The sequence below is a fragment of the Ranitomeya variabilis genome, chromosome 6, assembly GCF_051348905.1.
Source record: "Ranitomeya variabilis isolate aRanVar5 chromosome 6, aRanVar5.hap1, whole genome shotgun sequence".
NCBI lineage: Eukaryota > Metazoa > Chordata > Amphibia > Anura > Dendrobatidae > Ranitomeya > Ranitomeya variabilis.
In genome coordinates this window covers 76454664-76479254 of record NC_135237.1, presented here as the reverse complement: position 1 = coordinate 76479254, position 24591 = coordinate 76454664, and the positions used below count along the sequence as shown (strand labels likewise).

At 38.4% G+C, this 24591-nt stretch overlaps 1 protein-coding gene across 1 annotated transcript in view; it reads left to right on the top strand.

Moving 5' to 3' along the window:
* LOC143781813 (sodium channel protein type 5 subunit alpha-like) overlaps positions 1-22872 on the top strand; it is a 514560-nt gene extending 491688 nt beyond the window's left edge. Inside the window, exons 25-28 of the mRNA XM_077268674.1 lie at positions 96-237; positions 12498-12598; positions 13698-13968; positions 19409-22872. Coding sequence (XP_077124789.1) covers positions 96-237; positions 12498-12598; positions 13698-13968; positions 19409-20637 — 1743 coding nt within the window. The 3' untranslated portion in view covers positions 20638-22872. The remainder of the gene's footprint in view (positions 1-95; positions 238-12497; positions 12599-13697; positions 13969-19408) is intronic.
* The last annotated feature ends 1719 nt before the right edge of the window (positions 22873-24591 follow it).

Here is a 24591-nt window from a genome sequence, read left to right as displayed (position 1 = left end):
AAGTCTAATTAGCAGAATTCAGAAATGGTTTTACTATGTGCATTATTTAACTGACTGATCTTTTGGGGGTTTTATGCTTTTTTTATTTCTTCTAGACTGAGCAACAGCCAATATATGAAACCAATAAATACATGTACCTCTACTTTGTCATATTCATCATTTTCGGATCCTTCTTTACTTTGAATCTTTTCATTGGTGTGATAATAGACAACTTCAATCAACAAAAGAAAAAGATAAGTAGCTAACTTATGTAATCTTTGTTCCTTAGATTTTTATAGGACCACAATATCCATCTATCTACTAACAGTTTATATAACACCCGAATATCAATTAATCTGTTTATCTCTATATGTATATACATATAGATAGATGTATTATATATATTTATCTATTGCCTTTCAATCTACATTTCTATTATTAGCCTTATGATTGTCAAAGTTCTACATCTATCTATCTATCTATCTATCTATCTATCTATCTATCTATCCATCTTTAACCCCTTAAGGAACACAGATACACTTTTTAAGGGCGCTGATAAATAAGGGTATAGTGCCCCCCAGCATCGAAAAATCTCCGGGATCTTGACTACCGGGGGCAGCTGAGACCCAGGAGAATATAATCAGGTCCCGGTATTTACAGTCTCCTGTCATGTGATCGGTGTTATCCACCGAATAACGGAGATCACAGAAAAAAGAAAAACATCCGATTTACAATACATGTGTCTCTCCTCTGATATGATATAGCATTTCAGAGAAGAGAGAAATGGGGTCTCCCGAGTCACCGGTACCTCCGCCATCCTCGGACCCTCCAGCTCCATCTCCCAGCCCTCCACGCTACCTTCCTGACAAAAATGGGGGACACATATGCAGTGCGCCCGCCAAGATCTGCCAGTACCCGGCAACAATAGGAAAATTTTCCTATCAATCACTGTAATAGACCCTATCACAATGATCAAAATAAAAAAAATAGTAAATCAAATCCCCCTTTGTCACCCCATTAGTTAGATAAAATTATAAAATAAACAAAATGAATTTTTTCCCATTCTTTGTAGCTAGGATTGGGGTTAGTGTTGGGGTTAGAGGTGTGTTAGGATTGGGGTTGGGGTTAGGGTTGGAGTCAGAAAATGATGATGATATGGCTAGTGTTGAGCCCAAGTGCTCGCTACTCGAGTTTGCATCAGGTGCTCTGGTATGCACCTAGTATCACAGATCCTTGCATGTTTTTTTGGGTGTCTCGAGACTGCCACTTGAGCAGCCATGATATCTGTTGCCCGAGTACCCGATGCAAACTGGAGTAGCAACCACTTGCACTCAACACTAATGACGACATATTCAACATGACGTCCTAATGTTATCAAATTCTGTGTCATGCCTGTTGGTTCAAAATGCTCACTATACCCCTGGATAAAATACTTGAGGGGTGTGGTTTCCAAAATGGGGTTACTTGTGCAGGGTTTCCACTATTTAGGCACATCAGGAGGTCTCCAAATGCAGCATGGTGCCCACCATCGATTCCAGACAATTTTGCATTCAAAAAGTCAAACGGTGCTCCTTCCCTTCCAAGCTCTGCCGTGCACCCAAATAGTACTATTCCCCCACATATGGGGTATTGGCATACTCAGGATAAATTGCACAATAAATTTTGTGGTCCATTTTCTCTTTTTAACCTTGTGAAAATAAAAAAAGTTTGGGTGAAAGTAAATGTTTTGTGAAAAAAGTAAAATGTTAATTTTTTCCTTTCACATTTTTCAGCTCTTGTGAAGCACCTGAAGGGTTAATAAACTTCATGAATGTGGGTTTGCGCACCTTGAGGGGCGCAGTTTTTAGAATGGCGTCACTTTTGGCTTCTTTCTGTCATATAGACCCTTCAGTCACTTCAAATATGATGTGGTCCCTAAAAAAATGGTTTTGCAAATTTTGTTGGGAAAATGAGAAATCACTGGTTAACTTTTAACCCTAATAACTTCCTAACAAAAAATTTTTTTCTAAAATTGTGCTGATGTAAAGTAGACATGTGGGAAAAGTTATTTATTAACTATTTTGTGCGATATGACTCTCTGATTTAAGGGCACAAAAATTAAAATTTTGAAAATTGCAACATTTTCAAAATTGTTGCCAAATTTCCATTTTTTCATAAATATACGCAAGTCATATCGAAGAAACTTTACCACTACCATGACGTATAATATGTCAGGAAAGAAACAATCTCAGAATCGGTGGCATCCGTTGGAGCGTTCCAGAGCTATAACCTCATAAAGTCACACTGGTCAGGACTGTAAAAAATTGGCTTGGTCATTAAGGTCAAAATTGGCTAAGGGGTTAAAAGACATTTAGTGTATTTTCTTTATCAGTCTGTGGAATAATATTTTCCAGTTTATTCTTTGCCAAACTTCTGGTCTTTGATTTTGAGGAGACGGAAATAAAATATTAACTTTCCCAGACATATAATCCAGAATTCATAAAGCCGAATCAGATAAGCGAGAATACTTTTCAAAGAGCTTTTTTCTTTTTGTAACGTTTCTCAGGTTGAGAAAGATAGGGAATATCCCTTTGGAAAACTATCACTGTTCTATCATCAGCTGGCATGCTTGATATGTAGCTGTTATACGGAGATGCCATTCATTTAACCATTGAATGAATATTATGAGAGATAGATAACATGGTTTCTTTTATTACATTATATCCAAGCAATATGTTTTTATTATTTTTATTATTAACATCATATTAAAGGGTGTGATATGAGTTATATAAAGGTATTAGCGCTACAAATTACAAATGGTATAATAATAATCGTAATGATTATTGTTAGTGGAAGTTGTCGTATTAATATCTTTTAAGTATTTCTGCATATTCACTTGCCCTGTAATCCTCGCCACAGGTTTTCTTGCAGCTCTGCCTTGACTATTTTGGAGTCTGACATATCACTGTGCCCACACATCCATAAATGCTTATTAATGCGGTATGCAGTGATGTCCTTCTGAGTACTATACTAGGCAGCCTACACAAAACTGCAATGCTAAAAAACATAAAAACAATAATAAAAACATAAGTCCATTGTTCCTTCTGTTTCATATAACGCTAAGTGAAAATGAATGTATCCAGCCTTTCTGTAATCTTTCTGTAATCTTGAATGGCAGATCTGCTTGATTAATAGCAAACCATGTATAGATGGATCTTACAGAGCAGCTCTCTTTTCTGGCACAAAGAGTGAATGGGAGACCTCCACCTGTGACATCCGTACATGCTAAGAGGGTATAATGATGAGTGTTGTCTTTTCAAGTCACTTTTGTTATTTGTCAAGAAATGTAGAATTATTTTTCACATAGCGGATAACACTGATTTGAGCAGGACGTACGCTAAATATTTCTGATGGCCATTTTCTGATTGACTTGTTGATAGTTGATTCGAGATGGTTGTCGTATTGGGTGACAGCTAGTGATGAGCGAACGTGCTCGGATAGTGTCTTATCCGAGCATGCATGGGTGTTATCCGAGCATCTGGCATGCTCATATATATTATGTTCCGAGTCCCTGCAGCAGCATGATTTACAGCTGTTAGACAGCCTCAACAGATGCGGGATTGCCTGTTTGTTACGCAATTGCCACATGTGCTCAGGCTGTATAACAGCTGCAAATCATGCAACCGCGGGGACAAGACCATAATATACGAGCACTTCCAGATGCTATCCGAGCACATTCGCTCATCACTAGTGACAACACCATAAAAGTAAGATACGCACGAGCGATCAATCTCTACTTTGATCTGTCATGCATTCAGTGTTTTTTTTTCAATGTTTCTCTGGTTAAAAAAGAGAGGCAATATACCTGTTAGTGGGATATACGTCTGTGGTTTGGCACATACGAGTTTCCAGGTTTTTCCAACATTTGCACCTACCACTGACCAAAAATATTAGGTTTACGATGCTTATGTCATGAAAAGACTTTGACAGTCAGCACAAAATGGCCTAAATTGACCTTCTTTGCCATCAAATACCAATGTACACAATGCTTGCTGTCTAGTAGACTTGCCTTTAGTTAAGAGTTATCCAGGACTATCTAGCTATTTAATTTTTTTTTTGCTATGGGCCTAAAATCTTACAGGCAGGTCTCTGTCAGCACAGAACACTCCTGCAGATGTCATGTTGACAAATCAGAGGCTTTACTTCCACTCTGCAGGGAGCCGGCAGTCAATCAGCATGATGTCAGCAGTCACGCCCCATCAACAGAGCAGCTCGGTAGAAGAAGAGCTGCTCTGTTGATGTGGAGCAGCTGAATCACCGGAAGTAGCGGTCAGGAACTGCTCTGAGCTATTATCAGGAAGAACAGACAACGTAGTTGCCTCTGTTAGCAACTACCTGCCTGTTAATTTTTTTAGGTCTATAGTAGTACAAAAGTCATGGACCTGTCATCATAAAAAATACTATTGACCTGCAGATATGGGGTTAATCTGCAGGTTAACAGCGTTATTCATCTGCCCGGACCCCACATATAGCCGAACGCTGCAGGGAGTAAATGAACTTTATTCCACCACGCAGTGTTCATGTTTCAGCCATTGTATACAGAGAGGCGGCTGTAACCATGCCTCCGGCCCTGACTGATGCTGGCTCTGCATTAGGGTCAGGCAGGTTAATAACGCTATTAACCTGCAGATTAACTTCATATCTGTAGGTTAATAGTGTTTTTTCTGGTGACAGTTTCCCTTTAAAAGTAAAGTCCCTAATGGGCATCTGTTTTGTGGAATGTGTAAATCAAAGCCATGTTGGAAAGAAATGATCCATCTTCTTGTCGCTATGAAGATAAAAATATTCTTGAAAATCATTAACATACATACAGTGCCTTGCAAAAGTATTCGGCTCCCTGGAACTTTTCAACCTTTTCCCACATATCATGCTTCAAGCATAAAGTTATCAAATGTAAATTTTTGGTGAAGAATCAACAACAAGTGGAACACAATTGTGAAGTTGAACGAAATTTATTGGTTATTTTAAATTTTTGTTGAAAATGAAAAACTGAAAAGTGGGGCGTGCAATATTATTCAGCCCCTTTACTTTCAGTGCAGCAAACTCACTCCAGAAGGTCATTGTGGATCTCTGAATGATCCAATGTTGTCCTAAATGCCTAATGATGATAAATATAATCCACCTGTGTGTAATCAAGTCTCCGTATAAATGCACCTGCTCTGTGATAGTCTCATGGTTCTGTTTGAAACATCATGAAGACCAAGGAACACAACAGGCAGGTCCGTGATACTGTTGTGGAGAAGTTTAAAGCTGGATTTGGATACAAAATGATTTCCAGAACTTTAAACATCCCAAGGAGTACTGTGCAAGTGATCATATTGAAATGGAAGGAGTATCATACCACTGCAAATCTACCAAGACCGTGCCGTCCCTCTAAACTTTCATCTCAAACAAGGAGAAGATTGATCAGAGATACAGCCAAGAGGCCCATGATCACTCTGGATGAACTGCAGAGATCTACAGCTGCGGTGGGACAGTCTGTCCATAGGACAACAATCAGTCGTGCACTGCACAAATCTGGCCTTTACGGAAGAGTGGCAAGAAAAAAGCCATTTCTCAAAGATATCCATAAAAAGTGTTGTTTAAAGTTTGCAACAAGCCACCTGGGAGACACACCAAACATGTGGAAGAAGGTGCTCTGGTCAGATGAAACCAAAATCGAACTTTATGGCAACAATGCCAAATGATATGTTTGGCGTAAAGGCAACACAGCTCATCACCCTGAACACACCATCCCCACTGTCAAGCATGGTGGTGGCAGCATCATGGTTTGGGCCTGCTTTTCTTCAACAGGGACAGGGAAGATGGTTAAAATTGATGGGAAGATGGATGGCCAAGTCAAAGTCCAGACCTCAATCCAATCGAGAATCTGTGGAAAGAGCTGAAAACTGCTGTTCACAAACGATCTCCATCAAACCTCACTGAGCTCGAGCTGTTTGCCAAGTAAGAATGGGCAAGAATTTCAGTCTCTCGATGTACAAAACAGATAGAGACATACCCAAAGCGACTTGTAGCTGTAATCGCAGCAAAAGGTGGCGCAACAAAAGTATTAAGTTAAAGGGGCCGAATAATATTGCATGCCCCACTTTTCAGTTTTTGAATTTCCACAAAAATTTAAAATAACCAATAAATTTCGTTCAACTTCACAATTATGTTCCACTTGTTGTTGATTCTTCACCAAAAATTTACATTTGGTATCTTTATGTTTGAAGCATGATATGTGGGAAAAGGTTGAAAAGTTCCAGGGAGCTGAATACTTTTGCAAGGCACTGTACATATTACATCCATGGGTGTGTAAAGGGGTAGGGGGTGAGACATCATAAAACATCACAAATTCTGATAAAACCGGTTTTATGATGTTCTCCCCATTAAAAGGATATTTTTATTTCCATGCTGTGTGGACTATAGGGTGAGCTGGTCATTTCCCTTTCTGCCATGTATAGCGAAGACACCCATACACACTAGATTATGCTGGCCGAACCCTACCCTGCTATTTATAGTGGAAAATAAGGAACGGACTGATTGAATCACAAAGGCCAATTGTTTTCGAGAGACGGACACACTCTTGACAGTGATGTTTGCTAGTGGCTTACTCAGTTTTTCCCATTGGCAACACATGCGTATGGTCGGGATAGTTAGCTGTGGGACGACCCTTAAAAGATGTATGGGCACCCTAAGCCCTGCATCCTGTGATAAGATATATATCAGTATATTTTATGTAATTACTGTACAATTGACAGTTATTGTCACAAAAGTAAAGAAATAATTCTTAGAATCCTTGGTTTATATACATTCATAAATACTGCGTTTAGCAAGAAAAGTATCTGAGTTTGAGATTCCTTTTATGAGTATAGGTTTTTGTTCATGGTGACCCCAGCAACCTCTCAGTTTTTTTTACGTTATGATTGATTATATAGTTGCTATAATAGCTCCTTTTCATCAATTCACTCTCTTCACTAAAAAAAGAGCCACACAATTGAATATGTTTGACTCTAATTGAGGGAGGTAATTCAGACTTTACAGGAACGATCCTTTTGTAGCTGAAACCCCAAGGTCACCATGAGCGCAGCTTTGCTAATGAAATAGTAAAAGATACTGTACTAAGAGAGCTAAAACGTTCCGACAATAGGAAAGTTAAATTGTTACTGGTGTAAATCTTTCTGTGAATTATAAAATGGTTGTTAGATATAAATGTGACCTAGAATGTGTGTACAGCGGCTTCAGCAAATATGTAATTCTAATGTGACTTCTACAAATCAGAAAGCTGAGATGAATGGGCTCAGCCTGCAAGTCAAATTTGAATCAATCGGCTGTAAAATTCAAATGTTTTTCTTATGTGACTGTATTGTTTTAGTTACTCTTCTTTGTTGTGTGTACCGTGCACAGATGAGACAAAGTTGAACCTTTCATTTGCACAAGATAATTTAATATTAATATAATAATTTAAAACTTAATAAACTGACCTGGATGCACACTACCCCCTAATTTCTAACTGCTGCACCCAGGTTCTAGACTCCCTGCTCTCCACAGATCTGATATGAAAAGTGGACAAAGTGAACGTCTTGTCCAAGGCTGGACCAGCTCTGAAAAAGAGGCGGGGACCACTGTGCCTGTGGAGCCCACTCCACCCAGGTTTCAGATTGTAACATCCGCCACACATGTACTGCCAATGTGCGCACTTTGTCTAAAGAGCAGACTCAGGAGTGCAGCCCCCTCGGTGCGACGTGGATGCTAAGTGGGTTACACAATCAACACTTGAGTCTAACTGCTTTGATCAGAGCAAGCTCCAATTGCAGAAGTTAAACCTCTTGGATGCTTCTGTCAATAATGACAGCAGCATTTAAGACCCTGGAAATGAAGGAATGTGATTGTGTGATGTCGAAGGCATTGTCATGGAGGCCAAGAACTCTACTCCTTGCCCCAATGTCTGCCTATGACTAGGCTTCATAACTAGGTAATAATAGGCTACATGATTAGGTAACGTTAAAGTATTGCATTGTATTGTACAAGTAATGCCTGTTTCAAGTCCCCTTGGGGGAGTGATAAAAAATGCAAAAAAATACTTATGCAGTGGGTACGGAAAGTATTCAGATCCCTTTAAATTGTTCACTCTTTGTTTCATTACAGCAATTTGGTAAATTCAAAAAAGTTCATTGTTTTCTCATTAATGTACACTCTGCACACCATCTTGACTGAAAAAAAACAGAAATGTAGAAATTTTTGCAACTTTAATAAAAAAGAAAAACTGAAATATCACATGGTCGTAAGTATTCAGGCCCTTTGCTCAGACACTCATATTTAAGTCACATGCTGTCCATTTTCCTGTGATCCTCCTTGAGATGGTTCTACTCCTTCATTGGAGTCCAGCTGTGTCTAATTAAACTGATAGGACTTAATTTGGAAAGGCACCCATCTCATAGCTCACAGAACTCACAGCTCACATGCATGTAAGACCAAATGAGAATCATGAGGTCAAAGGAACTGGCCAAGGAGCTCAGAGACAGAATTGTGGCAAGGCACAGATCTGGCCAAGGCTATAACAGAATTTCTGCAGTACTCAAGGTCCAAAGAGCACAGTGGCCTCCATAATCCTTAAATGGAAGAAGTTTGGGACCACCAGAAGTCTTCCGAGACCTGGCCGTCTAGCCAAACTGAGCAATCATGGGAGAAGAGCCTTGGTGAGAGAGGTAAAGAAGAACCCCAAGATCACTGTGGCTGAGCTCCAGAGATGCAGTAGGGAGATGGGAGAAAGTTCCACAAAGTCACCTATCACTGCAGCCCTCCACCATCAGGCCTTTATGGCAGAGTGGCCCAAAGGAAGTCTCTCCTCAGTGCAAGACATATGAAAGCCCGCATAGAGTTTTCTAAAAAAAACACATGAACACTATGCACTATGAGAAATAAGATTCTCTGGTCTGATGAGGCGAAGATAAACCTTTTGGGTGATAATTCTAAGCGGTAAGTGTGGAGAAAACCAGGCAGTGCATATTGCCTGCTCAATACAATCTCAACAGTGAAATATGGTGGCAGCATCATGCTATGGGGTGTTTTTCAGCTGCAGGGACAGGGCGACTGGTTGTCATTGAAGGAAACATGAATGCAGCCAAATAGAGAGATATCTTGGATGAAAACCTTTTCCAGAGTGCTCTGGACGTCAGACTTGACCGAAGGTTCACCTTCCAACAAGACAATGACCCTAAGCACACAGCTAAAATAACAAAGGAGTGGCTTCAGAACAACTCTGTGGCCATTTTTGACTGGCTCAGCTAGAACCCTGACCTAAACCCAATTGAGCATCTCTAGAGAGACGTGAAAATGGCTGTCCACCAACGTTCACCATCCACCCTGACGAAACTGGAGAGGATCTGCAAGGAAGAATGGCAGAGGATCCCCAAATCCTGGTGTGGAAAACTTGTTGCACCATTCCCAAGAAGACTCATGGCTGTACTAGCTCAAAAGGGTGCTTCTACTCAATACTGAGCAAAGGGTCTGAATACTTATGACCATGTGATATTTCAGTTTTTCTTTTCTAATAAATTTGCAAAAATTACTACATTTCTGTTTTTTTTCAGTCAAGATGGGGTGCAGAGTATACATTACTGAGAAAAAAATGAACTTTTTTGAATTTACCAAATGGCTGCAATGAACCAAAGAGCGAAAAATTTTAAGGGATATGAATACTTTCCGTACCCTCTGTATTTATGCAAAATCGGCATCAAATACTTATACTTATTTTTCCCCACTAATTTATATATATATATATATATATATATATATATATATATATATATATATATATATATATATATATATATAGAGGTCTGTAATTTTTATTGCAGGTGCACTTCAACTGTGAGAGACAGTATTTAAAAATAAAAAAAAACAAAAATCACATTGTATGATTTTTAAATAATTAAATTGCATTTTATTGCATGAAATAAGTATTTGATTACCTACCAACCAGCAAGAATTTTGGCTCTCACAGATCTGTTAGTTTTTCTTTAAAAATGCTGCACTCATCACCTGTAATAATTACACCTGTTTGAACTCTTTACCTGTATAAATGACACCGGTCCACATGCTGAATCACACTCCAACCTCTCCACCATGGTCAAGAACAAAGAGCTGCCTAAGGCTACTTTCACACTTGCGTTTTTTTGAATCCGTCACAATCCGTCGCTTTTTGAGAATGCAGGATCCTGCATTTTCCCATTGACTTGTATTAGCGACGGATTGTTAGGCATGGCCATCCGTCGTGTCCGTCGTGCACTGGATGCTTTGGTATTTGGCGGACCGTCAGCACAAAAAAAGTTCAATGTAACATTTTTTCGTACGTTGCGTCCGTCATTTTTTACCGCGCATGCGCGGCCGGAACTCCGCCCCCTCCTCCCCGGACTTTAGAATGGGCAGCGGATGCGTCGAAAAACTTCATCCGCTGCCCACGTCGGGCATAATTTTCACAACGTGCGTCAGTACGTTGGGCCACGGCCCCAGACCGACGCAAGTGTGAAAGAAGCCTAAGGACACCAGGGACGAAATTGTAGACCTGCTTGGTGAGAAGGCAACAATGTTGGCACAATTATTAGGGAATGTAAGAAACACAAGATGACTGTCAATCTTCCTCAGTCTGGTGCTCCATGCAAGATTTCGCCTCATGGGGTAAGGATGATTCTGTGAAAGGTCACGAATCAGCCCAGAACTACACAGATCATCAGCCCCCAACAGATCATGTTTTCAGGGTTTCCTTAGTATTCCACAGATTAGAGAACCTGTAGTAATTTCTGCTGTCTTGATATTATTACTATAATAATTCCATCATCTGTGCAATACTATGGAAATCCCAAAATATGATGTGTTGGAGTCCATGAGGACTGGAGTTTAGGAAACACTGGTGTAAAGGGAAATATAAAATTGTAATGGTCTACTAGAAAATGACTTCATAATAGCGAGCTTCAGAATGATGGTCGCGACGCTCGCACAGTAAAGGAGATGTTACTCAAAGAAAATCTTCAAGAAAATGGTGCTGGTGTCATACTTTGCACTCCTTCAAAATGGCCACAGCGACTATGCATTGTGAAGAGATGTCAAAAGTCTTTGAAAGATGGTTCTGGTCTTTACTTTGACTGTATAGTATCACATCTGCAGAGGATTTGTTTGTCGTCCGTTTCCATTGACATACATGGAACTTTTGGCTGAATATCAAAATAATACAAATTTTTAAAGTCAAGAACAATTGTAAAGTTGCTTCATTGTAGCAGGTTACACTGGAGTAATGAAAAAAGTTTTTCAAATTTTCAAGTACCTTTTAAGCTTTTTGTGTTTATTTCTGCATTTACAGTATTTTAATTCCACTTTGATCCTGTTGTACTCTCAGCAGTAACTTACTGGCAAAAATAATTTTTCAGAACCTCATGTATAATGCTTCTAGAGAATACCTCTATGATGTGGCATACAATATTACATGAAGTATTTTACTCAACTTTTTATGGAATGCCATAAAACCAAACATCCTTTGTACTTCTGTGTATTAAAGGGGATTGCCACTACTTTGTTTTATCGATGGTCTATTCTTCAGATAGGACATCAATATATGATTGGTGGGAGTGGATAACCCAGCACCCCACTGATGAGCTGTTACCGGAGCCATCTGGAAGCTCTCAAGTGCTGCTATAACACAGCAATTCTGTCAAAACTGTAGTGTCTTACTTGTGGTCTTTCCTGATGAAGAAGGCATTTGTACTTTGAAACACGTCGAGTAAATCACCATTTCATTTTATATTCTGGGATATATGTCTCATTAACTGTCAGCAAGGGTGGAAACCATCCACAAACCTCTCCTTCCATCCTTTGAATACTATAGCGTCCACAGCTGGGTACTGCAGATGTACTCACTAATCAAATAAATGGGGGTGGATCTGCAGTACTCGGCTGCAACCACTGTACAAAGTGCGGAGCTGTTGTGTTCTGGCAGCACCCAAGAATTGGTGTCTGCCACCGTTAACAACTGATTGATGAAGGTGCCTATAATAATGATAGGCCATGAGTAAAAAAAAATGGCTGTTCTCTTTAAACTGGTATTTTATAGACGTATAAATAGTTAAACCCTCAACCATTTATTATCAGTTGGGGGGGTGGGGGAAGGAATGCGTGTGTACCTCTGATTTATTTAAAGTACTGCAATAAAATAGCAATTAAATTTCAATTTCCCCAATTATGTTTTATTTAAGTTCATTTAAGATGCAGTGGATTTTTATAGCATATTCATATAATTCACAATGGTATTAGCTCATTACTTGCAATATATAAATTACAATTTCCGTAAAATATTAGTTAGTTGACTTATGAACCTAATTTATATTAAATAAAGAAATAACATGAACATATTAATTAGGAAATGTAACTCCGTCAGTTCAATATCACATGTGTATCAATTATTTCTATAATAATAATCATTATTTTTGTCTTGTCCCATTAATTAGGGGGTCAGGATATTTTTATGACTGAGGAGCAAAAAAAATATTACAATGCTATGAAGAAGTTGGGGTCGAAAAAGCCTCAAAAACCAATTCCAAGGCCACAGGTATAAGTATTATTATTCTTTGTTAATATTGCTAGAAAATATTAGGTTACTTAAAAACATGCAATTTAATACAGGAAAATGATAAATAGAAATACCGGTAATATGTATTGGAAAAATTTTGGAAACTTTATTAATACTATCAAGAGGTTCCTCAACTTACAATACAGCAGAAATTGATCAAAATAGTAAATGTCTTAATGTTTTGCTACTCAAAAATGTCCATTCAATTACACAACTCATGGTGAGGATCACGAGTGGGGTCCCCACTATTTGATGACTACATGCTCTTATAGGGCATATTGATAAAGTTGTCCTGATGCCTTCTCTAAATGATGGTCTATTGATGCGCTGGCTCTTGACACTAATAGGGTTATCCTCAAGTAGTCTCTTGAGCAGCACAAAGCTGTCCAGTCTCTTTCACTTCCTGGTTTCTGGCAGGGCGGGCACTCATCCTTGAGTGAAAGTTCTGGTAAGTAGCAGAGTTGTAGTATTAGTAGAGGTGTAAAGCTCAGCAGAAGTTCTGCTGTAACACATTCATATATCACTGGTTTGTTCTGGAATCTCCACTGCTATCACTGTTTTTACATATACAGATAACCAAGCAAGCACATGTTCAGGACAGTGAGAGCCGCTATTAGGAGCACTGCTCTGGAAGCCTTTGATGGTGTGGCCTGGTGATTTTGCAAGATTTATAACAGTAGCTTATCAGGAGTATAGAGGGAGGTGAGAAACTAACTGCTGTATAGAAATCGATGGGCTGGAGAGAGCAGACTGAGATGTAAGAAGGTATCCCCTTTCCTGGAAAGTTACTACTGCAGACAGTCGGCCAAACTCTGGACAGGCACCAGTGGCTGAGCTTCATGGAAACCAGCTGTACATTATTAAAGATAAAAGTTCTCATTGCAGGGGAATGACAGCAGATAGAAAAAAAAAGTAAATTGCAAACTTGCTTATTTTCATGTTGTCTAACTAATGACATTTAATAACATGAGAATACCTCTTACGATTCCCTAATTCTGTACTTGTTATGAATCCTAACATTTTATCCCAATTGTTTAATACTTTATTCCATAACTGAACTCTTTTTTTTCCCCTACAGAACAAATTTCAAGGATTTTTCTTTGATGTTGTAACCAAGCAAGCTTTCGACATTACCATTATGGTACTTATATGTCTTAACATGGTTACCATGATGGTGGAAACAGATGAGCAGTCTGAGGACATTGAGCATTTGTTGTACAATATCAATCTGGCATTTGTGGTCATTTTCTCTGGAGAATGTGTTTTTAAAATCCTGGCTCTCAGGTACTACTACTTCACAATCGGGTGGAACATCTTTGACTTTGTGGTGGTCATTCTTTCAATTGTTGGTATGTATCTATATTCTTTTGGCAAATCATATATTGATTTATAGCATGGCATAATTTACTATACAACTACTAGGCAGTTTACATTGACTGACTTAGGGCTTTATTATTATCATGCTTTGCATTATCATCTCTGTCCCATTGTGGCTCACTACCTAAGTTCCCTATCAGTATGTCTTTACAGTATGGGAAGAAAACGGAGTACCCAGTGAAAACCCACACAGATAGAATATACAAATTGCAGATATTATTCTTGGTGGGATTTGAACCTAGGACCCCAGCGCTGCAAAGCAACAGTTTTAACCACTGAGCCATTGTGTTGCTCATCTGCTATCACCTTTGTGCAAGCAGCATAGTTTTAGAGTTTCTAAAACTTTAGAAGTCAAACATTAAATTCTAAAATGGTTGCCTATTTTGATTAAAATACTTTGATGTAACCAGGTCTGCTTGTGCTTTAGTATACCAAAATAAGCAACACTTTTGTGCCATTGCCATTGTTGCTCTCACATTGCCTTTTTGACTGTGTTTGTTAACAAGGCTGCAGCTGTGATGTCCCGTCTACTGCACGTCATCACTGCAGCTATTCATTGAGCTCAATGGTCATGCCAATGTAGACCGGACAAGACAGCTGAACCCAATGATTGACTGCAGCGTCATGTGCTGTAGGTAAGACACCACCGCTGCAGCCCTGACAACAAACTTGGTCAGTGAACAATGGAGAGGTAGATAAGTAATGCTTATTTTCATATGTTAAGCACATATGTCAAACTCTGGCCTACAGGGTGATTTGGCCCGCGATGCAGGGTCCATTAGACTGTATGGAGCACTATGTGCGGCCCATTATATAGTATGAAGCACTATGTGTGGCCCATTATATAGTATGAAGCACTATGTGCAGCCCATTATATTGTATGGAGCACTTTGTGGGCCAATGATATTGTATGGAGCACTATATGCGGCCCATTATATAGTATGGAGCACTATGTGCAGCCCATTATATTGTATTGAGCACTATGTGTGGCCCATTATATAGTATGGAGCACTATGTGCGGCCCATTATATTGTATGGAGCACTTTGTGGGCCAATGATATTGTATGGAGCAATATGTGCAGCCCATTATATTGTATGGGTCACTATGTGGGGCTCATTGTACTGTATGGAGCACTTTGTGGGCCAATGATATTGTATGAAGCACTATGTGTGGCCCATTATATAGTATGGAGCACTATGTGCGGCCCATTATATTGTATGGAGCACTATGTGCGGCCCATTATATTGTATGGAGCACTTTGTGGGCCAATGATATTGTATGGAGCACTATGTGCGGCCCATTATATAGTATGAAGCACTATATGCGGCCCATTATATTGTATGGAGCACTTTGTGGGCCAATGATATTGTATGGAGCACTATGTGCAGCCCATTATATTGTATGGGTCACTATGTGGGGCTCATTGTACTGTGTGGAAGGCCGTGTAGGGAATCATACTGTGATGGGGTCACCATACTTTGCTGGGGGGTTCACAGTCGGGGTATCATACTGTGTTCGGGACGCACTTTTGTTGGCATCATACCTTATTATCTGTATTTGTCAAATATTTTTATTCTTTGTTATTACATATTTAAATAAGGTTATTGGGCCAAATGGTTTTTACTTCTCTTACATATTATATTATTCCAATAATGTATTCTAAGATCTATTAATTAAAATGTACTTTGTTTGTGGGACAACCCCTTTAAGTTTGTTTACGTATGAAAAGGTTCATCATTCTATTTGATAATAAGTAAAAACCTTCCTCATTTGTAGACATTTTATGTTGGCCTGCGACTTTGTCCAAGCTTTTAATTTTGTCCCTTTGTGTATTTGAGTTTGACATGCCTGTGCTAAAGGAAACGTAGTCCTGGTCCTATTTTTATTGAAGCCTGACTACCTTTAGTTTTTTTCATGTAAAAAATGAGTTGCAAAGAGGTACACTGATTTTGACACCTTTAGCCCCTTCCCTAGATATGATGTATTTTTACGTCATAGGTCATGTCCCTGTCTTGGATGTGGGTTCACACGCTGAGCCCGCATCTTTCCCACAAAATGTAAGCTGATTTAATCAGCTGTCATGTGCCTTTAACAGCAGCAGGGCCTCGCAGCTGTTAACCAGTTAAGTCCTGGATAGAGAATATTAAAATATTGGCATGTTTTTCTACAGTATTAATTGTATGGTAAAAATGACTTTTCAACATAATTCTCCAGGTCAGTACAATTACAGTGATACCAAATGTATTAAATAAAACTTCTAAATTAAAAAAAATATTTTTTTTTGTTGCTATTGTTGTAATTTTCCAAGATGCATAATGTTTTCAGTTTTCAGTCAGTGGAGTTGGAGGGCTTCTTTTTTGCATGTCAAGCTGACATTTTTATCGATAACATCTTGGGGTAGACCAAGTATTTAACTTCTCATTTTTGCAGAGTTGTGGCAGCCAAAAATAATTCAATTTGTTTCTCATTACAGCATCTAACCGAGATGATGCTTTTTTTTTATTTCGTTAGACCTGTGTTTTATGTATGTGGTGATACCAAATATATCTATATTTTACATTTATTTTATTTCTTTATAATGTAGTAAAAAGGGGGGAGCCTGATTTTTTTATGTTTTGTTGTATTTTTTTATTTTTACAATTGCTCATTTTGCCATTCTTCTCAGCTAATTCTTCTGTTTTCCATTAATTCTATGACATCACGTGATTAAAAACTGACTAGCTGAATCCTTCTAAGCTCTATGTACAGGGTGGGCCATTTATATGGATACACCTAAATAAAATGGGAATGGTTGGTGATATCAACTTCCTGTTTGTGGCACATTAGTATATGGGAGGGGGAAAACTTTTCAAGATGGGTGGTGACCATGGCAGCCATTTTGAAGTCAGCCATTTTGGATCCAACTTTATTTTTTCCAAAGGGAAGAGGGTCATGTGACACATCAAACTTATTGAGAATTTCACAAGAAAATTGTTTCAGATGCTGCACATCTCGTATCTTCACAGCATAGACAATTGCCTTCAGATGACCCCAAAGATAAACTCTAAGGGGGTCAGATCGGGAGACCTTGGTGGCCATTCAACTGGCCCATGATGACCAATCCACTTTTCAGGAAATTGTTCATGTAGGAATGCTCGGACCTAACACCTATAATGTGGGGTGCACCATCTTGCTGGAAAAACTCAGGGAATGTGCCATCTTCAGTGCATAAAGAGGGCAAAACATCATCATGATGGTCGTCATGGGCCAGTTGAATGGCAACCAAGGTCTCCAAATCTGATCCCCTTAGACTTTTATCTTTGGGGTCATCTGAAGGCTGAAGAATTGTCTATGCTGTGAAGATACGAGATGTGCAGCATCTGAAACAATTTTCTTGTGAAATTCTCAATAAGTTTGATGTGTCACATGACCCTCTTTCCATTGGAAAAAATAAAGTTGGATCCAAAATGGCTGACATCAAACTTATTGAGAATTTCACAAGAAAATTGTTTCAGATGCTGCACATCTTGTATCTTCACAGCATAGACAATTGCCTTCAGATGACCTCAAAGATAAAAGTCTAAGGGGATCAGATTGGGAGACCTTGGTTGCCATTCAACTGGCCCATGACGACCATCATGATGATGTTTTGCCCTCTTTATGCACTGAAGATGGCACATTCCCTGAGTTTTCCAGCAAGATGGTGCACCCCACATTATAGGTGTTAGGTCCGAGCATTCCTACATGAACAATTTCCTGGAAAGTGGATTGGTCATCATGGGCCAGTTGAATGGCCACCAAGGTCTCCCGATCTGACCCCCTTAGACTTTATCTTTGGGGTCATCTGAAGGCAAATGTCTATGCTGTGAAGATACGAGATGTGCAGCATCTGAAACAACGGATACTGGAAGCCTGTGCTAGTATTTCTTCTGCGGTGTTGCTATCAGTGTGTCAAGAGTGGGAGAAGAGGGTTGCAATGACAATCCAACACAATGGGCAGCACTTTGAACCCCTTTTTATAAGTGGTCCTAAACTTGTAAGTAACTCATGAAAGAATAAAGTTATGTGAAAATCAAGCACACCATTGTTTTTCTTGTGAAATTCTTGATAATCTTGATCTGTCACATGACCCTCTTCCCATTGGAAAAACTAAAAGCTGGATCTAAAATGGCCAACTTCGAAATGGCCGCCATGGTCACCACCCATCCTGAAACGTTTTCCCCCTCCCATATATTAATGTGCCACAAACAGGAAGTTGATATCACCAACCATTCCCATTTAATTTAGATGTACCCATATAAATGGCCCACCCTGTAGAAATACAAGGGCAGTTTTCCCTCTATGACTCATCAGTCACTGCAAAAGTCTATGACAGGGAGGAGAAAGGAGCAGCTGGGGAGAAGTTGAAGATCGGGATGATAAGACTTCCTGTTTCTACACAGAGCAAAAAGGAGAAATATCTGGGTAGAAAGGCAAAATGGGCAATTGTATGTACACAGCGCTATATAATATGATGATTGCAGAGGATAAAACTCTGATGGGAAGAGGAGTGCTTCTTGTGGTGGGCTGGGAGCTGGTTAGATCCGGAGCTTGACGCGGTGTCCACCGCTTGTCAGCATGCATGCATGGATCTAACCAGCTCCCAGCCCACCACAAGACTAGGGCACTTATATCTCAGAGATTCCAATCAGACCTATTGAGATCCGCTCACCAAGCGACACGCAATTGCTCCTAAGTACGTAACTGAAGAAGGTCACATCAGACCGAAACGTATTTGGTACTACGCAATAAATGTTCAAGTTGCATTGAAGTTGAGTGCCGGGTTCATTTATCTTTACGGTATTAAGGTGTGGGAACCTACCCGTGCACCCCCGTAGCAGTGCTCACGGTTTTTGTTCACCGTTTTTAAGTGCCTGTCGTATCTGTGTGCATTAAGGGCAGCTTGATAATTTTGTAAGTAAGGTAAACGAGTTTGGTTTGCTCCTGGGCTAAGGGGGTTAGTTGCACTCATATTTTGCGATCTGCCAGCAATTTGCCAGAAGTGTCAGCACACCCATTACAACATGTTGTGACATCATTCACTACCAAGAAAACAAGATAATGCTTGGGTACATTTCCAGGGTTATGCGCTCTACATAGTCTTAATGTATTGCTACAACAAATGAAAATGTCAGGTCATGACACATGAAATTCTACATGGTCACTCCTTTGAGTTTCAGAAAAATGAATGTCAAAGTAGCTGTGTTAAGCCAAGGATAGCAGGAGTGAAAGTAATTAAAGGCCACTTGTAAAAAAAAAAAAATGACACTTGTCCAACATGAGTACGTACAAGCTCTTATTTAGTAGGTTAATTTATTATTATTATTATTATTATTATTGTTATCAATTAATAGTGTGCATGAACTAATTTTTCCTTTTTTGTTGTTTCTTAGGTATTGTACTTTCAGACATCATCAAAAACTATTTTGTTTCTCCAACTTTGTTCAGGATAATACGATTAGCACGCATTGGACGTGTTCTCCGACTTATCAGAGGAGCAAAAGGAATAAGGACTCTTTTATTTGCTTTAATGATGTCCCTCCCTGCTCTTTTTAATATTGGTCTTTTGCTTTTCCTTGTTATGTTCATATATGCCATTTTTGGCATGTCAAACTTTGCATATGTAAAGAAGGAGGCTGGGATTGACGACATGTTTAACTTTGAAACATTTGGAAACAGTATGATCTGCCTTTTCCAAATCACAACGTCAGCTGGATGGGATGGTCTTCTCAGCCCGATATTGAACAGCAAGGAACCTGATTGTGATCCTAATTTGCCCAATCCAGGAAGCACAACTCTAGGAAACTGCGGTAATCCGCCTGTAGGAATTGTCTTCTTTGTTAGTTATATTATCATATCATTTCTTATTGTGGTTAATATGTACATAGCCATCATCTTGGAAAACTTCAGTGTGGCTACAGAGGAAAGTACAGAGCCTCTAAGTGAAGATGACTTTGAAATGTTTTATGAAGTCTGGGAAAAATTTGACCCCGAAGCAACACAGTTCATCAATTACTCTGTCCTTTCCACATTTGCAGACACACTTTCTGAGCCCTTACGTATACCAATACCAAATAAAATTAAATTGATTGCAATGGACTTGCCAATGGTTAGCGGAGATAGGATTCATTGCCTGGATATTTTGTTTGCTTTCACCAAACGAGTTCTTGGAGAATCTGGAGAGATGGACGCTCTAAAGATACAAATGGAAGAAAAATTTATGGCGGCGAACCCATCTAAAATTTCATATGAGCCTATTACGACCACTCTAAGGCGCAAACAAGAAGAGGTGTCTGCTTGTATCATCCAAAGAGCCTACAGGAGGCATTTACTTCACCGTTCCATGAGACAAGCCTCATTCCTTTATCGTCACAGGTCATGTGACGATAACATAATTGAAGAAGATGCCCCAGAAAAAGAAGGTCTTATTGCAAACATGTTAAATGAAAGTTATGGGCGTCATTTGGACAAAGTTGAGTCTTTGTCTTCGACTTCATTTCCACCTTCGTACGACAGTGTAACCAGGGACACATGTGACATCACAGTGGAAGACTCTTCCAAAAATGACGAGTCCACAGATTGTAAAATATTTGCAGACAGAGACAGAGAATCGTTTGTATAATCATTGTTTTTGATCTTGTTTACAGAATGTTACAATGTACAAGTGCACAACCATTCTGACAGCCTTCATATTCACTTTATTTGCTAATAAAATGAAATTAACTTTTCAAAGGAACTACTGGGAACGAATGCTTTACAACTGTTGACTCAATCTTGGTCAACGTCGCTTTATATTTCTACATCAAGAATTTATGCACCCTGAAAAGTAATAACAGTGGCGTGGTTATGAGTATGCTAATGTGTAAAAGAGTAATGCAATGTATCTCTAAACACAGAAAAAGCCTGACTGTATACATTCATTTATGGTCTTATACTAGTGTGTTTAGTAAAGGTTATATATGACCTTGCATCTAAGTTAAATCCAAATATCACAAGCTGCTGTAGCAAAAATATATACACTTACTGTATATGTCATGAATGGTCTTTCATAAATTTATATTTGATATTTTTTTTACTTAACAAAAAAAATCTTTTTTCCAAGGGGAAAGCAGATAAGGATTTAAAGATCTGCATTATAAACTCTTAAATGATGTAATATTGAAAAAATAATAATAACAAAAGTATAAAAAAAAGAAGAAAAAACAAAACAAAAAAAGACATTTCTTGGATCGTGCTGCTGAAAATTGTTATAAAACATATGAACTGTTATTACAAGCTGACATGTAATTGCTTGGCATGGGGATGGGATGCTAATAAAGCTTTTTTAAAAAGGGTTAATTAGTGCGTACTAAATAACAATTAAACCTTGATTATCGAATGTGTCCAAAAGTAACATTTAGAATTTTCAGTAAATGTAATCATTCTTTCTTTTAGATTATTTTTTTTACTGTACTATAATGGGCTTTTTGTCTGTTCTTTTTAATGCTTAGCACATATCCCAAAAATTTGGGAAAATGGGTCTCTGGTATCAAGAGTGATTCAGAGAAATAGTGGTCTTGGGGTCCATAGTTGCCAATCAGAGTTTAGCCTTGATTCATTTAATAAACTGCACTGGAAAAAATAAATAAAATGTGGACTCTGGTTGCTATGGAGAACAAGTTTACTTTTTGTAACATGAAGTTCAATGTAACAACTCAGATATCTAGTTGTTTACCCCTTGCGTGGTTCTTTCATCTCTTTCTGACTTTTATGGCTTTTTTTACTTTAATTCTCAATACCTTCTTTAGAAAACCAAACTCCCTCAGGGCTTCTTTCAATAGATGAGCTCTCATCTCACCGTTCTACCTGGAACGTCTATGCAATGATACCACCATAGCTTTATCTTTCTTTGCTTTTTTTTTCTCATCATGAAGTTATCCTCTATGTCTTCTTGTCTTCCACTAATCATCAATATATACACAGTCATTATCAATATTCAGCTCGTCAGCCACAAACTGGAGAACACAAGTCTATGGTTGGCATTAATGGCCACATTGTTGGATGATATGGTTTCGAACAATGTATTGACTTTTCATGTTTTGAGAGTTTCTTTACTGATTGCATGGGAAATCCTTATTTTGGAAATTCTCAAAACATGATATTAGGGATTCCAGAGGTCTGTAGTACAAAAACATTGGTTAAGAGAAAGAAAATAAAACTTATGGATGCTGATCGTGAAAATTTCTCTATTAATGGCTAGTAGTCATCCCTAAAATCACTGACTGCTGGCTGACTGCTAACTCTGTGGTTGAGTATATCAGAGTTATTAAGAAACATGACAAAAAACAAATCATAACAATCAATATATCAGAACCACTCGTAACACACAGATTAGGCAAAAATTGGCACAAGTTCGACATGGTAGAAGATATGCTTTATCTCATTGTATTGACTATGTCTACTCACGTACCATGTGCATGTGGCTTTGGCATGGTGGAGTGGACGTGTGGCGCCTTTTCTGTAGACAATACTTGTTTTATGTGTTTTACAAAGTGAAAAAGCCATTTCCTCCGCTCTGTGAACGAGGCAATAAATTCCATTGTCAATGTCATTTACAGTTTTAAGTTGTTTAATGACTGTTTGTGTGACTTCTTGGCATCCAATTATTGTTTTGTTCTGAAAATGTACACAGTTCTTGAATTTATCAATTGCATCTTTATCGCTAGTTTTCCATTGCCCTTTACTGTAAAGAACCATTTCTATGTTGCACATGAAAGTTCACTTCTGCTCTTAAGTGATGTCCACCTGTCATTAACACAGCACATGTAAGGAAAAGTTCTTTGGAGAACTTCTTGTATTGACCTTGAATATACTTGAATAAAATGATCATTCTTTTTTTTACCTCCATGGCTCTTTCTTTTTTACCCACCTGTTAATAAATGTTTCCCTGCTCCTAAATACATTTTTCTCCTAAAAATATTTACCAACAATCATGATACAATTATATTTCATGTTCTGCTTTATGCTATGTGTAAAATGGAGTATAACATGCAAAGCTCCCACAATTTGAAAGAACATCTGTCATCAAAATGCTGTTTTAGGAAGATTTCATTTTTTTTTAATATATAAAAGACATAGTATTTACTTTCATGGGTTATTGTCAAATGTACATTGTGTCATAATGTCCTCAATGATACAGTATAACACTTGACTGATATTTCAGAATGGACTACAAAGCAATTCTGAACATTATTAGTTAAAGCCTAAGCTACAGCCTATTTAGTTATAGGCGATCCCCCCCAGACTCACCTACACCCAAGAAACATTATACAATATACAGAAGAACAAGACACTAGCAGTTAACATTTTGTAAAAAAAAAAAAGACATGTAAGACCAAGTAAATACTACCTGAAGGGCTATCTATCAGTTATAGCCATTTATTAGACCAAACAAAGCCCACTATTGATGGTTCCTGTAACTATCAATGGGCACGTTGCTTGTATGGCCAATGGCGTAAGTCCATACTGTTGTATAAGGTTGGAGGCATCTACTCCACCTATAATTATTCTGATATCATCAGCATGGATTATATCTTTCATAAAACAATTTAAAAAAATATACAAATCAATGACTCGGTGAAAGAATCTATACGCACATTGGTCAGCCATTATACTAATTCACAAGTCTTTGTCTATATGTATGGCTTTTGTAGGTCTTTACCTATCATGGGATTGTTTTCTCATTGTTCATCCACTTTAGCAGCTTTTATGCTGAATAAGTGTTGCTATTGACCCAGCATTGTGTACCACTTGTGCTATTGTTTGTGTGATATCGACATGTATATGTGCTATTTGTCTTACAAATGCTTACACTAAAATATAGTATACAAGAACAAATTTTGTTTATAAAGTTTTAAAGTTTGTTATTAGTGATGAGTGAATATACTCGTTACTGGAGATTTCTCGAGCACGCTCGGGTGTCTTCCGGGTATTTTTTAGTGCTCGGAGATTTAGTTTTTCTTGCCGCAGCTGAATGATTTACATCTGTTAGCCAGCATAAGTACATGTGCGGGTTGCCTGGTTGCTAGGGAATCCCCACATGTACTTATGCTGGCTAACAGATGTAAATCATTCAGCTGCGGCAAGAAAAACTAAATCTCCAAGCACTAAAAAATACTCAGAGGTCACCAGAGCATGCTCGAGAAATCTCCAGTAATGAGTATATTCGCTCATCGCTATTTGTTATTCAAGAAGAAAAGTGTTCTGCAATACAGTGTGTCAACCTCAACAATCCCTACTAAGGCGTCAAAGAAAATGCAAAAAGAAAAGAGATGTATAGAGGAAATGAAGTAAGTCAGGGAGAAATAACTAAATAAACATTGAGTAAAATGGATGAACAAGGAGACTAGGAATAGGAGGGTAGATTAGGCCTTTTAAAAGTATGTCATAGAGATAAATTGAGGGTTCTCTGTAATGAGAATGCAATAGAGACAGGAATAGAAAACCATAAACTATTGGGCAAATAATCCAGACAGTAATGCACTAAAAAGCAGCAGCAAATCAGCACAATATTTTTACAGAATAAAAAATATGAAAT